We start from the raw sequence: 19,895 nt of genomic DNA, 5'->3' as shown, positions 1-19,895 counted from the left end.
ACCCAGAAGCCATGCTCCTCCAGTGTCAGTTTCTAACCTTAGCGGTTATTTTATTCCCGTACACTTACTACTTTTAAGTACAGAAAACACTAGGATACTCGCATGTGTTATAGCATTATTTAGTGGAATGAATCCAAGGCAAGCTTCCCAGGTGGGTTCCACTGCCCAGGGGATTAGGAGGTGGAGCATCATTATGTTCATAGACCATCTGGTTTTCCACAAAGCCAGAGGGAGCCCAAACTTTCCTCGGAGCCTGGAGGGAAGTTTTATGATGGTGAATTTTAAGGCAAACAAGAGGGAGCGGTCGGGGAACTAAATGCAGGGAGGAGGGCCAGGTCCCCAAACCATTTCCAAACTCCTGCCCTGGAGCCAGACCTCCTATAATCCTGTAATAGAAACCTGGCCTCCCCTCTGGGGTAATTTGTCAATCAGACCATCTTCCCCTGCTACTCTTTTTGAAGAAACTCAAGATAGAAGGACAGGAGAACCTTAGATTTGAATCCAAGTCTCAATAGCCTCTGAGAACAAAGACAATGGTGGTCACATCGCACTTCCTCTCGAGCCCTGATCAGTGTCGTCTGTGATCACTGCCTCCCGGCCCACAGTGACAGGGCGAGCACGCAGTGACTGCCCAGAGGATCAGGTGTGCTTGAAGATTTGGGGGAAAGTATTTAAAAGGATTATTCCTATACTAAGACAAACAGATTATGAAGTGCAAAGTTCTTATGACCTTCCACTAGAACAGATTTTGAAGAAATTTTGCTGAGCCCTTATAAACTACACCTCCAGGCTCCCAAGGGTACACTCCCCTGGGAGTGCTCTGTGACGGAAACTTCACTGGAAAATTTAGCAAAGCATTTTTGTTGGATGGACACACACTGGAGATGGAGGTTACTGCTGGGGAAGGGAGCAGGACAAGGAGGGGGAAAGCTTTATAGTTGAAACCTTTTACTTCTGTCAGCCAGTGGTAGTCATCTTAGTCGTGTTTGACTCTCTGTGACCCCATGGGCGGTAGCCCACCATCCTTTGTAGATGGAATTCTCCAGGCAAGAATACTGGAGTGGGTTGCCATTCCCTTCTCTCAGGGGATCTTCCCCACCTAGGGATCCAACCCACGTCTCCTGCATTGCAGGGGGATTTTTATCATCTGAGCCACCAGGGAAGCCCTTTTCCTCTGTAACAAGAAACAAAGACAAAAACAAACCCTAACAAAAATACAGTTTCTGGAGGGAAAAACCCCAGAGTGCTGCTGGGTGACCAGTGGCCTACAGCTTGGCTTCATTGAGTGGTGAACGCACCCCCAACCCCATTCCGCGCCTTAAGGGAAGGCAGATGCTTACTCAGGGTGAGCACATGGGTGAACCAGACCACTTAGGATTTCTAGGGAAGGCAATATGGAAACAGCAGAGCTGCTGGAGTCAGAGGCCTGTGCTCCGTCCATGAGATCTCAGGCAAGCCATTCCAGAGAACCCAACTTCCTCACCGTTAAGATGCTGTACCACCCCATCTGCAGCAAACTGCAAAGGTGACATGGGCCACACCTGGCACTCAACAGATTTCGCTCTCCTTTCCCTAGTGAAGCGCAGTCGGAAAAAAAATCTTTCAAAACACTGATGGGCGTGGGAAACGATAAAAGGGATGGCGAGGGACAAGAGGCCCAGAAACCAGGACACCAGTTATAAACCGTGTCCGGCTCAGCAAGTGTGGCCACAGGTGCTGAAGGAGCACAGAGCACCCCCAGGCTGCGGGCGGCGCGGGTTCAGCCTCCAGACCATGTGATCACACAGGAAGCAAGACCTTTTCAACCCCGTGTTTAAAGACACACAGCCAGCCGGGTAAGCATTCTGGTTATTTTTAGTTAAAGAAAAACAGCCTTTTCCAAGGGCGACAAAGTCAGAAGGAAACGGGGCGTGGGCTTCTCACAAGCTCTTGCTCCAAAACCTGGACGTGATTCTCCTCCCGGAAAATCAGAGGCAGCTGGCCAGGAATGATGCTGGGGGGAGGGGCTGCAGCCCACCGGGTCACGGACCAGCCTGGGAGGGCTCCAACGTGCCTTCCACGTGCCCGTCAATGGACATGATTAACGCTATTATTCTTGAGGGGCATTAAATTAAGGAATGACGCAGGGAGCCAAGAAAGCAGCTTATTCAGTTGGATTCTGAATCACAATCAGGAAATAGTCTTTATCTGCAAGAGAGGAAACATGAGAAAAAGAATCACTAACTGTAAAATGGGAGAAAAACACACCACAAAGCCAATAAATCATTCAATCACCAACTGTAAAATGCTGGTGGGGTGAAGAGGGATAAAAAGCATCAACGCTCAGGCTGCTTGCTGTGGCTGGGGAAACAAGATGAACCCGCATGTTTCCTGTGCAGGCTTCTGCACACGCTATAGGGAAGCAGGCTCCTTACCCTGCCCAGCAGTGGCGCTTGGCAGACCATCCTCATTTCTAATCTTCCCAGTACCAACAGGGAGGTAGGGTTATCAAGTTTTTTGCATTGGGAAATTCAGGTTCAGAGTTTAAATGAACTGCCTACAGTACTGGTTCTCCAACTACAGAGTGCTGGAATAACCTGGTGGGCTGTTTAAAACAACACAGATGGCCCCACTCCAAGGGCTTCGGACTCACTGGGCCTGGGGTCCGTGGGTCCGAAATGTAAAAATCTGCATTTTAACAAGCTCCAGGTGATGCTGATGCTCCAGGTCCTGGGAGAGCCACTTGTTTAAGGTTACCAGGACAGTTAGTATCCAAGATGGAATTCTAACCTCAACCCTGCTAGTCTTGGGTTAATGTCAGTTCTGTCACAACTTCAGTTGCTGGCCTTCCAGAACCTTCTGGACTAGAAAATTTCAAAGGCACCTGAGTTCCAGCTCTGGGGATTGAGCCAGTCAGAAGGAATGTCCGTTATGAAATCATAGCAAGTCCAAGTCCTCTGGGGTGAGCCTGACTGCCTCTCATTTTACAGAAGAGGAAATGGGAGAAGCAGGGTGTTTAAACCTTGCCCACTTAATAATCACACTCAAACATTTACCAAGGCTTCCCTATGCTGGCTCTGGGTTGATCCCTTCTCAAACAGCATCTCAGTGAATCCTCGAATTACTCTATGAGGCAGGGACCGGTGTTTTCTTATTTTTACTACTGAGAACACTAAGGCTCAGAGAATTAAATGACTTGGCCAAGCCAAGGCTAATATGCCAGGTGGGAGAGCTGAGTTTGACTCAGGTGCTGGGCACCTCTGGTCTGCCTCTTGCTGAACACGTGAAAACCTTGGCCATGTCTGCTTTGTGTCTGTTCAGATTCAAGCCTAAACCTTGCTTCTTCCCTTGACGATGGACATCTCGGAAGGAGCAGCTATTATATGACCAAGTCTCATGGCTAAGCAATCTGTGTAAGTGAAAAATCACAAATAAAAATAGAAATAACAAGCTACCAACAAAACTAATGAATAGATACTATTAGCAATACCCATGTCTTTTCTTTCAAATAACCAGGCTCCACATTCAGTAACAGCACTCCAGTGCTTTGTGGGAAGTCGTGTGTTAAGGCTTGACTGCCCTGTTCCAAGCAGACATTCTTAGAAGCTTTAAGCCAGGAAATGCTGTCTATGGAGAGTCTGGCGATTTGGAGACATCTGTCCTTGCTTCACACTGTGGGCTCCCAGGTGGGGCATGAGGTCTGCTCCGACTTGGAGGGTTGGCAGCCTGACTTTTAGGGGAGGGGAGGTTTGTCTGTAACCACGCAGCATGAAGTCTTGAGAGGGATTTGAGTTTAAATCTGATCTCAAGCTTTTCTGCTGACCTCGTGCCAACATATTCAACCAGATGAGGCATCTCCGAATACCAGAGCAGGACCGTCCCCTGCCAGACATTTTACAGAGATGGAAACAGGTTCACTGGTGCTCTGTTATTTGCTTAAGGTTGGACTCGTAAGAGGTGAAGCTGGGAAAATAGCTGGCATGCCCGCTGCGGTCTATTTTCTGACAGAATCAGAGACCTCATCATTGGTTGGCCTGAGACCCATTAGAGAATGATTATGTTGATAAACAATGTATGTATGTCTTTGGAATAAATGACTCTGAAGTTATTCTATGTTTTCACTTGTGACTGACCTGCTCTGTCCCCAGCCCTCTAGGGAGAGTCCCCAGGAGACCGGGGGCCCCCGTGACTGGCTCTATGGGGCTCTCCTTCACAGCCTTCCAAACAGCTCCACTGGGCCTGGACAGGCCTGGGGACAGGAGTGGTGATGCTCTGCCACAAGGAGGGGCTGGCCCCTCTCAAATGACCTCAGAATTCTGCAGCCAGCCTCCTCGCCGCCTGTGTGGCAAGCCCAGGGCCAGTCACTGTGCCAGCCCTCCCCCTGCCCTCCTTCGTCCAGGCCCCCAATCACAATCCTATTACTGACTGCCTTGAAGAAACCTCCGCTCACTAAGTCCAGTCCAGACAGCTGAGTTTGGCACCTGAGGCCTTCTAAATCGGACCATACACATCACCTCCCCTCCTTCCTACACACATCCTGCTGCTCTAGACAGGCTGCACTGCAGCCATCTCCAACACCTCATGCACACTCACCTCGGGGCTCAGCCACCAAGGGGATGGTGAGAGAGGAGTAACTGCAAACAGTGCTGGAGGATCCGTCTACCACAGCAGGCCGTGCATGAGAGTGAAGTGGGGCAGGGCAGGTGGCCCTGCTGACCCCTCCTGTGGCCCCAGTGCTTAGGGGCACCTCCCAGGGTGAGCATCTCGTCACCCTGAGAACAGATGCTAAGACACAGTCCCCAGGTACTTCATGTGAAAACAAAGCAATCCCTTCCCATGCTGGAGGAAAGACTGTCTGCATGGGGACCACAGAAACAGGACTGTATTTAAGAAGTGGGCAAATTAATGTTTTTTTGTTTTTTTTTTTTAGAATGAATGAGTGCATGGTGGTTTTGCCTCACACTTTGGTTTAGAATCACTGCATTCTTTTTTCTTTGGGCACAGCTCCAACTCCACCCCCCCAACTCCCACCCCACTCGCTTCCCCTTCACCTGTGCCCTCCTCTGGGAAGCCTTTGCTGACTGCCACAAGCAAGCCTAATCACGCCCTCCTCCATGTGCCCAAATGCTCCTTGAGTTCCCCCAAATCATGACTGAACCACACACACACACACACACACTTAGATGTCTATCTCCCCCATGACACCATAATTCCCTACTAGGGCCCAGAACCCAGGACAGGGTCTGCCTAGAGTCACTGTGAATGAGGACTTGCTGGGGATGCCAGCTGGGCCAGGCCAGCCGATGAGACACTCAAATCTGTGCCTTCTGCTCTCAGGCCTTTCTGTGGAACCCATGGACACACCCACACCCGAAGCCTTCCCGATAGCTACCAAGCATGGAATGAGGGTCTGCTCTCAAGTGGGGGTGGGGAAGACCCCTTACCTGGTGCAACCATAATTTCATTTTTCTTGGAGCGAATTCGAAGGAAAGTGAGGTCATTCTGGGGGTCAATTTCGCGCACGGTGCTCCGGGCCTTCAAGATGAAGTTGTGCATGAGGTTGGCGTACTGTGTGGTGGTGGGATTGTCCATGGTGCTCTTGATGGGAATGCCTGCGGGGAGAGCAGAGACTGAGCAGAACCCTGGGAGTGCCTTTCTGCCCTGCTCCCAGCCCCACGCCCAGAAGTCCAGAGCCTAGACTGGCAGTTAACAGCCATCGCCCAGTGTTCACTGAGGACTTGACAGGCAAGTGCTGGGCACTTGAAGGATGCTAGCTCCAGTTCCCAGAAATGCTCTAAGGATGGTGTCACCATCTTTACTTGTCAACCAGGCAACAGAAACTCTGAGCAATGAGGTAGCCTGCTGAGGTCTCACAGCAGATGAACACAAGCAGTGGGGCCAGGATTCCAGTGAAGGCCTGCTGGCTTCACTGCTGGGCTCCCTTCACAGGGCCACATACTGACTGGTTTCCAGCAACAGAAGGATAGACTATCACTCATAACACTGAGAATATGAACAAAGAGAACAGTTCCTACCAATCTGTAAATACTGAAAAGTACAAGAAGGAAGGTCAGCCTGTGCCAAGACAGAACCATCACTAGTGTGTTGCTCCAGTTCCTAACAAGGAAGGCTTAGGCTCAGGCATAAACACACTGTCTACACACAAGACGGTGCCCCACGTTAAAGCCTGTTTCTCTGTCTGTACACACCCTTGTAAACAGCGTTGCTACTACTTTCAAAGAGCCCACAAGTGGCCATTCCACAGGGTTAATCATTCCCCTCTTGCTGGGGACTCAGGCTGCATTTTTTACTTAATCACCTCGTACTGAACAACATCCTGCACCAAGCCTTTTCTGTTTTGAGGACTGCTTCCTTGCGATGAACTATTAAATGGCCCGCCTCACTGGACGGTACCTGTTGTCATGGAGGTGAGGAATGGGGCTTAGCTTGAGACACCTCAGGCCACAGCTAGGTCATCAGGTGCCTATGAATCACTGTAACATGTCAGCCAGAGGCTCCATCGATGGCCCCGAGTGCTCACAGTGCACAGGCTCTTGTTCCCAGCGTGGCCCAAGTCGCTCCCCACACACCAGTGGCTGGATTTCGGCTCTAGGACCCTGCCATCTGGCCTATAACTGACCAGCCAAAGGCACAGCCAAAGACAGTCAACCGCAGACCTACCCATGGGTGGCAAAGAAGCTGACCAAACCTTGTCTTATTATGGCACAGTGAGTGTAGGCAGAAGAGGGCATGGGAGCAAGAGAAGCTGTGAGTCAGAGGCTGCTCTGAGCCAAGTGGAGTCATGAGGACAGGTTGCAGTGATCACTTGCCTCTAAAGGAGAAGATGACCAGGTCACCAGGGCAGATGTTGTGTCCTGGGTGGCAACCAGGTGCCCACCAGGGCCCCACGAGGCCTCATTCAGTGGTGGAACCTTCCTCGGGACAGCAGTATAAGCAGTTGAGGGGATGACCAGTAGGAACTCTGAAGTCGAGGACCTGGGCTTCTCCCCTGGCTCTGCCCCTTCCTGGCTAGGTGACCTTACACAAGTGATCTAACCTAGGCCTCCACTTCCTTATCTGTAAAATAATGCCTGTGCTTCACCGTGCTGCTGGGAGGGCTAAATGTGTCTTAATTCATCTGGAAATATTGAGCAAAAGCATGCACAGAGTAGCACAGAGTAAGTGCTGATTTATTACTGACATTACCCATGCTATAAACCCCATCCCCAGGTAACCTGAGGGGCCAGTCTTGAGGCATGGCAAAGTCTGGGGGTGGGTGGGGGCAAAGCTCTTGGCTTTCTTTTTGTATTCCATCAGGCCACCTTCTCTCAGGCGCCTCTGCCTGGAACTGTCTTTCCCTTCCCTGCTCTCTCCTGACTCCCGCTGTCCCTCACGTCTCCCTCCACCCCCGGACATGGTCAGCGCCCCCATTCTATAGTCCCAGCACCATGCCACTGTCCTGCAGGGCAGTTACTCGAGTCTGAGATCATGCCTGCACGGGAGTGATCCTGACGCCTGTCCCCAGCAGACTGGACGCTCCCGAAGGGCCAGAGGCAGATCTGATGTGCTCACCAGTGTCTTTGGGGAGACTGCATCAAATATTTATGACTGTTGTTAAAAAATGAGTAGACACAGGTGTGCTTTTAGTAGTTCAAATATACTGACATGAGTGTGATCACATGTCTACCAAGTGAGAAGGCGTGTAAGGGAGAAAAGAAACTAAGCTCTTGTTGGCTCACTGTAAAAACGAAAGAAAACATGGAGCCGGCAGGGTGGGAGCCGGGGGCAGGGACCAACATGGGGGACAGTTTCAAACAAGCACAAGAGAGAAGTCCAGACTCACAGGATGCCAGAGCTGGGAAGCACCTCAAAGACAGCCTAGTGAGTAGCTGGCCGACTGCAGGCCGTGGCCTCCACAAACGGGGGCTGAGCGCCTGCAGTGGTGGCTGGCGCCTCAAAGCCGTGATTTTGAATCTGGGGCTCAGATCTGTCAGGTTGTATAGCCAGGTCCGCCCACCAACCCCCCTCATCAATCAACAATTAAAACACATTAATAAAACTTAACAGGTATTTATTGAGAACCAACTTTGTGTCAGCATTACTGCGGGTGCTGGGGATACAGAAATGATCACAAGAGATAAAGCTCTGCCCTCAGGGATTTACACATTTGAGACTTTTATTTTGCCCTGTGTGGGTAGCAGCAGATGGCAGGGGTCTGGAGGGTACAAATAGGATGTTCCTTACATTCCATTCTTGGTTAAGTCTGCTTAAAGGTACATTTTTATTATGAAACATCATTTAAATCTGGCCAAGGGTGAGACATCACCAGGCAGTGGCAGGTGGTTGGTAAATGACTGGGACAAGAGCATGTCCTGATTTCAGGGGTGGGGAACAATCCCTCCGGGCTGAGCTGGTCAGGGAGGACATCCTGCTGGAAGAGGCAGCTGAACTGAATCACGGAGATGGAAAGCTCCAGAGGAGTATCAGAGATCCCTAATACAATCACCCTGACTGAACACCTCTAATGCAAGCCTTCAGAGGGGCTAAGGGCCCCCCAGAGCAGTGAGTTCTGACCACCTCCATCTGTGGCTGGGTGATCCAGGGCAGGTCAACCTGATTGCTCTCAGCTTCTGGTTTGTCATCTGAAAAATGGGCAAATGTCCCTACTTTGCAGAAATGTGTGAAATGTAAATGAGAATCTGAAGTGGGAGATCTATGAATGGACCACAAATTAAAAAACACACAGGGAATTTCCAGGTGGTCCAGTGGTTAGGACACTACACTTCCACTGCAGAGAGCATAGGTTCGATCCCTGGTCAGGGAACTAAGATCCTGCATGCTGTGTGGCTCGGCCATCAAAAAAACAAGCAAACAAATAGACGGATAAATAAATAAACACAAATGCAAGGATTTTTGACATTCATGTGGCATTTACTATACATCAGGCACTGTTCTAAAAGCTTCCCTCAGAAAAAGACAGTGTGGCTGTCCACATTTTACAGATGAGGAAACAAGCTGAGAGGCTAAGAGACTTGTCTAGGATCACATAGTTGATAAGAAAGTAGAGTCAGGATTCATGCCCAGGCAGTCTGGTTCCACATTCCGTATTCTTAGCTACTGTGCCATACTGCCACATTAGTATACAAAAAATAAGTGCTCATCAGTATCAAAAAGGTAAGAAGTTGGGGCTCTATTTTCCTAATGAAAAAGCTCAACTTTGGGGGCAGTTTTACACAAGAATGAAGGCTTGTGGTCTGGAATACTGGTGGAAGTCTAGGGGGTCCCAGCTGGGGAGTCAGCCCCTGGGGCTGTTTCTCCCCAGCTGGGGTCAAAAATGTCTATTTACAGAAGAGTCTCATACCAAGTCTTCTGGGTCTTAGAGCAAGAAGCTCCTTGGAGCAAGGACCAAGGAAGCAGCTCGAGGCTGCTAGGTTCTGAAGAGGGGAAGGGAAAGCCCTGGCCACCCAGCTGATTAGTGGTGGACCTGAGACGCCTCCCATAGTGTCCTCAGGCTCCCCACCCCGCTGCCTCCTTTGAGTGCAGTGAGCACACGGTTTAATGAGAGCCTGACAAAGCTGGGGCACACATCCTACCTAGCTATGCGCTGGCCGGGGTCTGACGACTTGGAAAACAACATTCTAACTGAGGACACGCCACCTTCAATTTGTCACCCTTGGTGACTTTCATTCTGCTCTATTTAAGCAGGCACTGTTGAGAATTCTGCCGTTCCAAAATAAGGCCCAGAATGACAATGCAAATACACAGAGACTCTCGAGGCGCGTCAAACAAAGCCAAGTTGGCTGGATGCATTGCGTTAGAGAACGGGGCAGGGGGGCCCAGTTGGGTGACCCTGGACATAGCCTGGGACTGAGTCCAGCAGCCACTCTCTGGTCCTTCATGGAACCCTGTGGGAGAAAGAGCCCAAGTGCGCTCGGACAGACTTGGGATGAAATCTTGGCTCCATAATGGCAGGAAAATGGAATTTCTAGACTCACTTTTCTCCACTGGAAAATGGAGACAACAGAGCCGCTTCAAGGAATGACAGAAACGATCTGTCTGTGAAGCACCAGCCCGTGGCCTGGCAGAGAACAGGTGTGTGATAATATCGGTCTCCTTCTTCATCACGTCTACTGCGGTTTGGGAAAAATTAGCATCTGTACACTTTAACAGTTGTTGAAATAATGTCCCAGAAGAGGAAGGAAAACTATAGGCCCAAAGCAGTTGACAGCAGTGAGAGACAGCAAAAGAGAAGCAGAGACAACATAAACGGGGGATGGAGAATGAACACGGGACTTGAGCTAAAAAGTCTGCGTATGTAAACCACGGAGCAAAATCAAAACCCCGAACAGAAACTCATGAGTAAACAGAGGCAAGAGAGTGACAACTGTAATTATGACCAAGAGAAAAGGCACTGGACAAGGGCTGACTGAAGAAGTGTGGCACTCTGAAAAGAATGACGTGTCAGGGCAGTGGGGTAGGGAGGATTTTTCCTTTTTTTAAATTTAGAATTCTAGTAATAGTGCTCGGAAACTGGAGGTGATTTAAAAAATAAATAAATAAAAGGATGAGAACTAGATCAGGTACATGAGAGGTTTAGTAAAAAGCAACTGTTATGCCGTGTTAGGCTCTTTTCTGGGGGCCGGCCTGCACTCAGCTCATGGCTGGAAGGAGGGTGTACCTTCTGTGTTTACCACGATGATTCCCTGCACGCCCTTCTGGCTCTGGAGTCGCTTCAGGGTCTCCTCCACCTCTGCCTGCCAGAGAGAATAAGACCAAGGTTAGAGTGGTCAGGAAGCCTGGATCAACTCCCTTGTACCCCCAGCAGATGAATCACACTTCCCAACAACAGACAGGTAACACCCAGGCACGTGGCACCTCCTGCAAGCTCCCCGGGACTACCTAGAACAGCCCCGAGGCCACCACCAGCATCAAAACCAACACATTCCCGGTGTGGGGCGGGGCTGCTCCCTCTGCCCACCAGGGGCTCTCTGCCCCCCACTTAGGGAGCAGAACTCAAATACTATTCCCAGGAGTATAGGCACATCCATGACTCAGCTATTTGGTACAGCTGGGGGACAAACCAGAGGAAACTCATGATTTGAAAAATTCCAAATGGAGGTGTCTAACAGGAAGGAGATACACTGTCATTTGTCACCCGGAGGTGGTCTGGGTGGGCTACTCTGGCACATGCGACTTGTAAACCGAGTGGACAATCAGACTGTGAGTCCTCACCTCGCCAGGCAAGACCTTCTCCGTAATTACTCCCATCTCTTCCACCCTTCCCTCCACTCTCCACCTGTATGTCCATATCTCCCTGCCTCCACAGCTTTTACCAAACAAGGCCTCTTCTTCGCTGAAATCCAACAAATTCTTCAGGATCATCTTAGATATCACGTCACGTCCTCCAAGCCTTTACTGATTCCAATGCAGTGGCCTTTGGCCATTTCCAACGGACTCCCTGAACTCTTGACTGTATCTCTCTGGGAATCAGTAGGTGCTGTTTGACTTAAAGTCTCTCTAATGGTCTGCAGAGCAGGGGCTCAATGAACAACTGTTAAACTGAACTAGGCCTAACTCCCCCTGTGGATGGAAACTGGCCTTCAAGTGTGTTTGTTCTCAGGAGGTCCCTTCTAGACCCATCCAGAATCTAGTGCAAAGCTCCTCACAGGCTGAGGGTCAGACACAGAGGCTCTGTTCACCAAGAGAGTGGTACCCCGCCCTCACAGGCTGATGAGCTGGCCCAGAGGAGGAGCTTCTCAACAGAGGATGGAGACAGCACAAAGAAAGATTGTTTTTCTAGTAGGCCCGAGCCTCACAATCCAGTCACTGCCACCCACTCTCCACTGACGTGTGAATACTCTCAGATGCTGAAGGAAGGGCAAACAAGTTCCTCCTACAAAATGGCAAAGAGCCGGACGCCTCTGTAATCTGGAGCCTTGGTAAAAGGACACGGCTAGCTATGTGGACTGAAAGCACAATGCAGTGGGTTGTGCGTGGATGAGATCTTAATTCATTCATCGGACTTTCACTGAGCTCCGACCACACGCTATTCTGGAGAGGAGTGATAAAGTATTATATGATAGTGGTCAATACTACACAGCACTCAACCTGCCCTGGTAACCCTCCTGGAAATTCATCCTAAGGAAACGATCCGAGAAAACTAAGGGCAAGATGTTTGCTGCAATGACACCTTCAATAACAAAAAGCAGGAAGAGCCAAAACTGCCCAACATTTAGGGAAAACATCAAGGGGATTACGAATGTCCATTCACAGGAATGTAACACATTAACAATGGTGACCAAAATATTTATAACACCTTAAAAAGAAAGTACTTGGGAAATGGTATCCACATGAAAACAAGAAGAGGGCTAGAAGGATCATGAATGAAATAAAAAGCCACACTAAGAGTAGAGAATTATAGATAAGGTTTTTTTTTTTTTTTTAACAGCCTCTTTTACTCTACTATATTATTTTTATTTAAAAACATTTTTTAACCCATCTCTCTGTGTATCCAAGAGATCACAGATCTCTGACTTGGGACTATAGAGCTCTGACATTCTCAACATTGTAAGAATAAGAATACATAAGAATAACTAGGATGGCAGTTTAGGACATTTCAATCAACGTGCAATCAAACTAGGGATGGGGAAAGCTAAAGATGGAAGAATTGAAGTCCAAAATACCCCTAGAGGTTGGAAAGTGAGGCTGAAATGAAAAAGATGAAATTTTGTAAGACAAGTTAATCATCAATAACTGTATGGGAATCTTCTATGTGTCAGATGTTGTTTGAGGTCTAGGGGTGTTGTGCTGGACAAAATACAACAAAAACCCTGTCCTCATGAAGCTGATTTTGGGGGTGGAGTGGGGGGAGGAATCGGACATTAAGCAAAAGCATAAATAAAATACAAATGTCAGATTCAGTAGGGATGGGGGATCTGGAAAGCAAGGGGCTGATGGCAATTTTAAACAAGGTGGTCAGAGAAGGCCTCACTAAGGTGATAGTTGAGTAGAGACCTGAAAGGAAACAAAGGAGCTAACCAGGTGGATTTCCAGGGAGAGTGTTCCAGAAAAAATGCAAAGGGGCCACTGTGGCTGAGGGCAGTGAGTGGCAGGCAGCCAGAGGAGAGGGAGGCAGGATCAGACAAGATTTCAGTGGTGTTGTAGACCAGAGTGATGACTTTGGTTTTTAAAGGCAGGGGGTGTGAGGAGCTGCTAGCAGGTTTCTGGGTGAGCAATGACATGATCTGTTTCATAAGGATGTCCTGGCTGCTGTGTGGAGAACGGACTGCAGGGGGCAAGCACAGCCCGCCTGAGCCCAGCCTGGCTTGGTGAGTGCAGCTTCTTCTGAAAGCAGGCAACCTCCTCTCCCTTACTCACCACTAGATGTAACTAACTCCCAAGTCTCTGGACTCCGCTCATGAGCCTCCTGTGGGAGGCCTGCTCTGGACACCTGCCCCTCTTCTAGGTACCCAAGGCACCCTGACTCCACGGCACTTATCAGCAATGAGTGTAACTGTCTGTTCTGCTTATCTCCTCCTGCTGCTGCTGCTAAGTCGCTTCAGTCGTGTCCGACTCTGTGCGACCCCATTCTCCAGGCAAGAGTACTAGAGTGGGGTGCCATTGCCTTCTCCGATCTCTTCCTCCAGACCCAAGGAAACCTGGGAGCAGGAACCCAGCCTTTGTAATACCAGTACCTGGTACAGCTCAACAGATACTGGAGGAACAAATAAAAACCATTTCCTCAACTGTGTTTTACAAAATCAACCTTTTTAAGTATAGTACCCTGGGCTTACAGTACCCAGCATGATGACTGAGGGTTTATATGATCCTAAATTTAATGAGACCCAATCACTGAGATCTAGCTGCTTAAAAGGTAAACATGCTTACCAAGAAAGAGAGGACACACAAGTATACCTGACCTACTCAGTATCTGCTACAGGTCAGATATTAGGATGAATGTCTTCAGACACATCTCATCATCTGAACCTTACATGGTTAGTATGAGATCCATTTTACAAGGAGGAAACCAAGGTTCAGAAAGGAGAAGCATTTTGCCCAAGGACACACAGCAGGTCAAGAGAAGAGTTGAATACGCCACTAACCACAAATGAAGATGTCCCCATCCTCACGAGTTCAGATTTTGGTACAAGAGACTTTCAAAAACAAGTGGCAATATTCTTGCAGCGTACAGGGACGGGGGAGGGGGGGCCGGGGTGGGCAGGGGGATGTTTCTTGGATGAGTGTGGTCAGGAACACCCGAGGATGTAATCCTTAAGCCAAGAACTAAACGATGGGAAAGAAAAGTACTCCAGAAAGCAGCATGAAAACTAACACAGTGAAATCGGAAGCAGTTCGGCACGTTCGAGGAGTAGAGAATCGGTGTTGGAAGGTTTGATTCTCTGCTAATCTGACAGGCAAAACCCAAATAACAGAAAGTCAACCTTTCTTTAATTTTTAAGAATTATCAGCGAGGGGACTCCCTGATGGTCCAGTGGTTAAGAATCTGCCTTGCAATGCAGGCGATGTGAGTTTGATCCTCAGACAGGGAACTAAGATCCCACGTGCCATGGAACCATGACTATTACGCCCCCTGGCCTGGAGAGTCTGTGCCCTGCAACGAAGTTCCCACATGCCACAACTAAGACCCAACACAGCCAAATAAATAAATATATGTTAAAAAAAAAAGAATTATCAATGAGGCTGGTTAAAACAAAACAAAACAAAACAAAACTTATCAGTGAAGTTAAGCTAGAATTTGACTGTCTGCATCTCTCCTTTTTCAAGTCTTTTGCTTTTTCTACTAATTTTATTGATTTTCAAAAACTCTTAAGTTAGAAATTTTAGATTTCTGCCCATCATATAAATTACACTTCCCCCACTTTTCTAATTTAAGTTTACATTGTTTTTCAATAATCAGAGGTTCTGAATTTTTAAGTAATCAAACTTAATAAAAACTTTTCCCTGGAAGACTAGAGAATTCATTTCTCCAACCTGACCACAGCTAGTAGGGTGGGGTTAGGCCTGGGGGAGTGGGGGTCATGAGGTCTACAGGAGGCAGTAGGCACCTGCCTTCAGGAGAAACTGCTTAAAACAAATGTCAGGTTCAGCCCTGAAGGAGCTACGAGACAGCAAAAGAGACACTGATATACAGAACAGTCTTATGGACTCTGTGGGAGAGGGAGAGGGTGGGAAGATTTGGGAGAATGGCATTGAAACATGTATAATATCATGTATGAAACGAGTTGCCAGTCCAGGTTCGATGCACGGTACTGGATGCTTGGGGCTGGTGCACTGGGACGACCCAGAGGGATGGTATGGGGAGGGAGGAGGGTTCAGGATGGGGAACACGTGTATACCTGTGGCGGATTCATTTCGATATTTGGCAAAACCAATACAATATTGTAAAGTTTAAAAATAAAATTAAATTAAAAAAAAAAAAAGAAAGAAAGAAAACAAATGATGCCAAAAAGACAGGAGCAGCCACAGCAACATTAGCAGACGCAAGAGGAATCCCAGCCAGGCATTCAAGTCATGCCACCTTTGTCTCTAAAGTCTGTTATCCCTGCAGTGCTAGCCGACTGGTACCAGATATATCTAAGTGAATATGTAGCCCCTCGGGGTTGGCTCACATCTCCAAATTCCTGCCTTGCTCCTAGAAAGAGCCTGGCTGGGATCCTCAGCACCCGAGTCTTTATTTGTATTAACATGGGAGTCTGCACCAGAGAAGGGACCAGGCTCCTGGGTTCTCTAATTTCTAGGTGCATGCTGCTGACAGACCAAAAAACACTCCAAACAAATAAAAAAACAAGTAGCAGTAAAACTCCAGGATTATTCGTTGGTTTGGCACGGGAGGGATAACCATTGAAGCAAATGATTCACAAAGAAACTGTGACCAATGTGATGACCAAGTATAAAAAAGTTTTACTTTCTATTAAACAAAAACAAATTACAAGGAGGGGACAACATCTGCATCAAATACAACAGACAAAAGAGTAATTTCAAAACATCACACAGAATGATTAAGAAAAACAGCAAGTCTCCAAAAATTAAGTGGGCAAAAAGGATAAGAGGAGAAAATATACCTCAGAGAAACCACAAACACAAGAAAAATGTTCAACGTTCCCTGTAAATAAAGACATGAAAATTACAGCAATGCCGAGGTTATGTTTTTGAACGTTGGCAGTTATTACGGCAAAACTGGTACAAAGGCAGTAAGACCTTTTGGGAAAGCTACAGGACAACACTATTATGAGAACCGTATGTGCTGAGCCCCTTGCTTCAAATTCTTTGAGAATTTCTCCTAAGGAAATAATCTAATAAATGTGGGGGAAAAAAAGAAAGAAAAACAAACTACACATTCAGAGACATTCATCACAGCGCTATCTCTATTAGTGAAGAACTAGACGCAACCCAAATGTATACTGGGGGAATGCTTTGGCAAATTATGATAAAAATATTTCATTGATTATTATGTAGTCACTAAAAATCATTCATTACAAAGAGAGATAGCAACAAAGTTATATGTCTTTGGGTATTAAAACAAACAGAAACAAAAAACTAGCAGGTATATCTTGAATGTGAATACATGAACAAAGAGGAAGGAGAATGTACGAAGATGAAAATACTTGTGTGGCGGAGTAAAACTGGGTGCTAATTACAGCCGATTTTTATATCACCAGCGTAAAGGGCAATTTGTCATTTTCTACCAAAATGTTCATGGGGTCGCAAAGAGTCGGACATGACGGAGCGACTCACACACACCCCCAAAATGTTAAAATGCGCACGCCAGAGTATCACTGCTACAGAACGCTACATAAACACGAGCATGAGTGGGACAAAAAAAAAAAAACAGTACTGCAGCATTGTCTGGAGTGAAAAACTGTTCACCATCTAAATGGATATAATGCAACGGAATAGGAAAACTGCCCTATAAAAGGATAAAATAGACTTGTATGTATCAACATGAAAAATATTTGGCATTTTTTAATGAACAAAGTTAAAAAATGAGATTATACATATAACCTAAAGTAAGCTTGTGTGTGTGCTTGCTTAGTCATGTCCAACTCTTTCCGACCCCACGGACTGTAGCCCGCCAGGCTCCTCTGTCCATGAAATTGCTACTCCGAGGGATCCTCCCAACCCAGGAATCGAATCCTTGTCTCTTGCACTGGCTTAATATGTATAAATACACAAGTTCCAATTTCATGTAATAAACATGTTATATACAAATGTGCTTATGCACTAAACAAATCTGGAAGAAGACGTATCCAACTGTCAACAGTGATCAGCAAAGGGGAGTGAGATGGGGACTACATACACTTTTCTAAGTTACATATTTCGGTAATGCTTGAATTTGTTAAAACATGCATCTAAAGTATGTTTTGCTTTTATGAATATAAATACACAATAGCATGGTATAGGTTGCAGGAAGCTCTGATTCGTGTAAGAAAAAGGTGTCTCATATATATATATATATGAAAAGCTATGACAAACCTAGAGAAAGCTATGACATAGTTAGAAAACCTAGACGTTGCTAGAAAAGCTGACAAACCTAGACAGCATGTTAAAAAGCAGAGACACTACTTTGCCAACAAAGGTCCATCTACTCAAAACTATGGTTTTTCCAGTAGTCATGTATGGATGTGAGAGTTGGACTATAAGGAAAGCTGAGCACCGAATAATTGATGCTTTTGAACTGTGGTGCTGGAAAAGACTCTTGAGAGTCCCTTGGACTGCAAGAAGATCAAACAAGTCAATCCTGAAGGAAATCAGTCCTGAATATTCATTGGGAGGACTGATGCTGAAGCTGAAACTCCAATACTTTGGCCACCTGATGCAAAGAACTGACTCTTTGGAAAAGACCCTGATGCTGGCAAAGATTGAAGGCAGGAGGAGAGGGGGACAACAGAGGATGAAATGGTTGGATGGCATCACCGACTCAATGGACATGAGTTTGAGCAAGCTCCAGGAGTTGGTGATGGACAGAGAAGCCTGGTGTGCTACAGTCCATGGGGTCACAAAGAGTCCGACACGACTGAGCAACTGAACTGATATATACATAAAGATATAATAAAACAAACTAACAGTGTTTGTTTCTGAAGGAGACCTAGGTTGGGGGGTCACAGTCGGGTGGGAAATCTATTTTTCACTTATATCTTCTCAGATTTTCTTTCTAACTGTGTGTAAGATCTATCTGTTAAAAGTTAATTTATTTTTTTACAGTTTACAAAGTGATGTGAAAGATGAAGTTACTTCCTCTATACTATAAACTAGCTAACTTTATAAAGCAAAGTACATTGCTAAACTATATAGAGGAAAAACTGAAGAGAAAAAGACTAATGGTAATATACCTAATCATAAGTCGTTACTTAACTCCAGATCATGGCATTGTTTCTTATTCCTTTTCCATTTTTCTTATAGTCTTTAAATACTTATATAAGATTTTTAAAAACCATTCACAGGTTTTAATGTGGGAACGGTTTTAAACCTGATTTAAAGGACTTCTCAAAGTTGGGAGGATTAAAAACACAAGAAAACAAACCTGTAAAGTCGTAATGAGCCCACAGTTCCAGCCAGTAGGGCAAGAACCCCAAGGGTGGATCCCGCTCGTTTCTGACTCATGCATCATGTCCCAGCGGCTCGAAAGAATCACGGGGACACAAAGGCAGCAATCAAGACTCTAGGGTTCAAATCCACCTCCGCCATTTCCTGGGGCAAGACACTTAGCTTCACTGGGTTTTAGATTCCAAGTATGTAAAACGGAGATAATCGGTGTACCCACTTATCTATGTAGGTACACCTACATAGTTATGGGGTGTACCTACATGTAGGTATGGGGAGGCGTTTAGCAGAGCCAGACACGAATTAAGCTTCCTGTAAATGTAATCATTACAGTTATAGTCGCGCAACAAGGTCCAGGATGCTAGGATGCAGGGGTTTGTGGGCAGGCCTCTCCACCTCCGTCCACCCTGAGCCTAGGCCTAAACAATTGCTTCCGGTCAAGGGACTGCCGGATCCGGTGGCCCCGCCTCAGTCCCTTCTGAGTCTGAAGGCCCGCACCGCCCCAGTTCCGCCCTCCAAACTGCTCGGGCCCGGCCCCGCCCAGCCCCACGGATGCCCAGCCAGGCGCTCAGAGCCGTCCCCGGAGGATGGAAGGGCAGTCTCAGGGTGGTGGAAAGTCGTGCTCGGCCACCTCCCGGGCGCCTGCCACAAGCTCCCGGCGGACACTCACCATCTCGAACCGATCCGGTAGCTCCGCGTCGCCGGCCCTCAGCCCGGTCCCGCAGCCTTTCTGCGCCTGCGCACAACTCCCTGTCAAGGCGGACAGCCTCGGTAGCCTATCAGAAACCAGCGTAGGACGGCGGGGTAGGCGGGTCTTAGTCAGCTCCCTCAGGGCTCGAGGGGAATTTGCCTTATGCAGTCAGAAAGTGAACGGCAAGAGCGCAAAGGAGAAAATTCCGAACTCCCACTGTGCCGAAAAGACGCTGGTTCGCGTTGTTGGAAGAGGCTTTCAACCCTCAACCGAAGTCTTGAGTTGGCTCTGGGTGGAGGGTGATTAGCGATTCTGAAGGCGAGGACTGGGGGTGCTGAGGCCTGTGCTCTCAGGTTGAGGCAAAAACAAGGCGCGAAGCCCAGATGCTCTAAAAACGCTAGAAAACCTGGAGTTCGGTCTGGAGTCAAGCGTCCTTGGGGGTCTCCAGAGCGACTCACTTGGGAATATTCCATGCAGGCTCTGAGAAGTGATCAAGGCTAGCCTGGCAGTCTGCATACTTTGAATCCCCGTGTTCCCTTGGAGAAGCCATTTTACATTTCTGTGCTCCCTCACCTTCCTGGAGCCCTGTGTTGTTCCCTCCGTCACAAAACTGTGTTCTCTTGCAGGAAATGATTTACTAATTAGAGAACCTCGTGCCACGTTA

The 19,895-nt window shown here is 47.5% G+C and overlaps 1 protein-coding gene across 2 annotated transcripts; it reads right to left on the bottom strand.

The window, feature by feature from the left end:
* Positions 1-1,836: 1,836 nt before the first annotated feature.
* Positions 1,837-19,291, bottom strand: DYNLRB1 (dynein light chain roadblock-type 1). 2 transcript variants are annotated; one of them, XM_005900435.3, is made up of 4 exons: positions 19,211-19,291; positions 10,658-10,733; positions 5,424-5,591; positions 1,837-2,187 (listed from the first exon to the last, which is right to left on the bottom strand). In XM_005900435.3, exons 1-4 carry the CDS (start codon positions 19,211-19,213, stop codon positions 2,144-2,146), a joined length of 291 nt encoding a protein of 96 aa, XP_005900497.1. In that variant the 5' UTR covers positions 19,214-19,291; the 3' UTR covers positions 1,837-2,143. The 2 variants fall into 2 exon arrangements, with proteins under 2 accessions (XP_005900497.1, XP_014335162.1); XM_014479676.2 differs by lacking the exon at positions 19,211-19,291 and adding an exon at positions 18,521-18,924.
* Positions 19,292-19,895: the final 604 nt, after the last annotated feature.

This window comes from Bos mutus, chromosome 13 (assembly GCF_027580195.1).
Source record: "Bos mutus isolate GX-2022 chromosome 13, NWIPB_WYAK_1.1, whole genome shotgun sequence".
Classification (NCBI taxonomy): Eukaryota; Metazoa; Chordata; class Mammalia; order Artiodactyla; family Bovidae; genus Bos; species Bos mutus.
This window is presented reverse-complemented; position numbering and strand designations above follow the sequence as displayed.

What these genes read in the sequence shown, in the direction of transcription:
- DYNLRB1 (XM_014479676.2), bottom strand. Translation starts at nt 18,607, where the DNA reads ATGATGCATGAGTCAGAAACGAGCGGGATCCACCCTTGGGGTTCTTGC. An exon ending in CATCGTGGTAAACACAGAAG is followed by an intron (nt 5,592 to 10,657) that starts GTACACCCTCCT and finishes CTCTCCCCGCAG; the next exon opens with GCATTCCCATCAAGAGCACC. An exon ending in TGAAATTATGGTTGCACCAG is followed by an intron (nt 2,188 to 5,423) that starts GTAAGGGGTCTT and finishes CCTCTCTTGCAG; the next exon opens with ATAAAGACTATTTCCTGATT.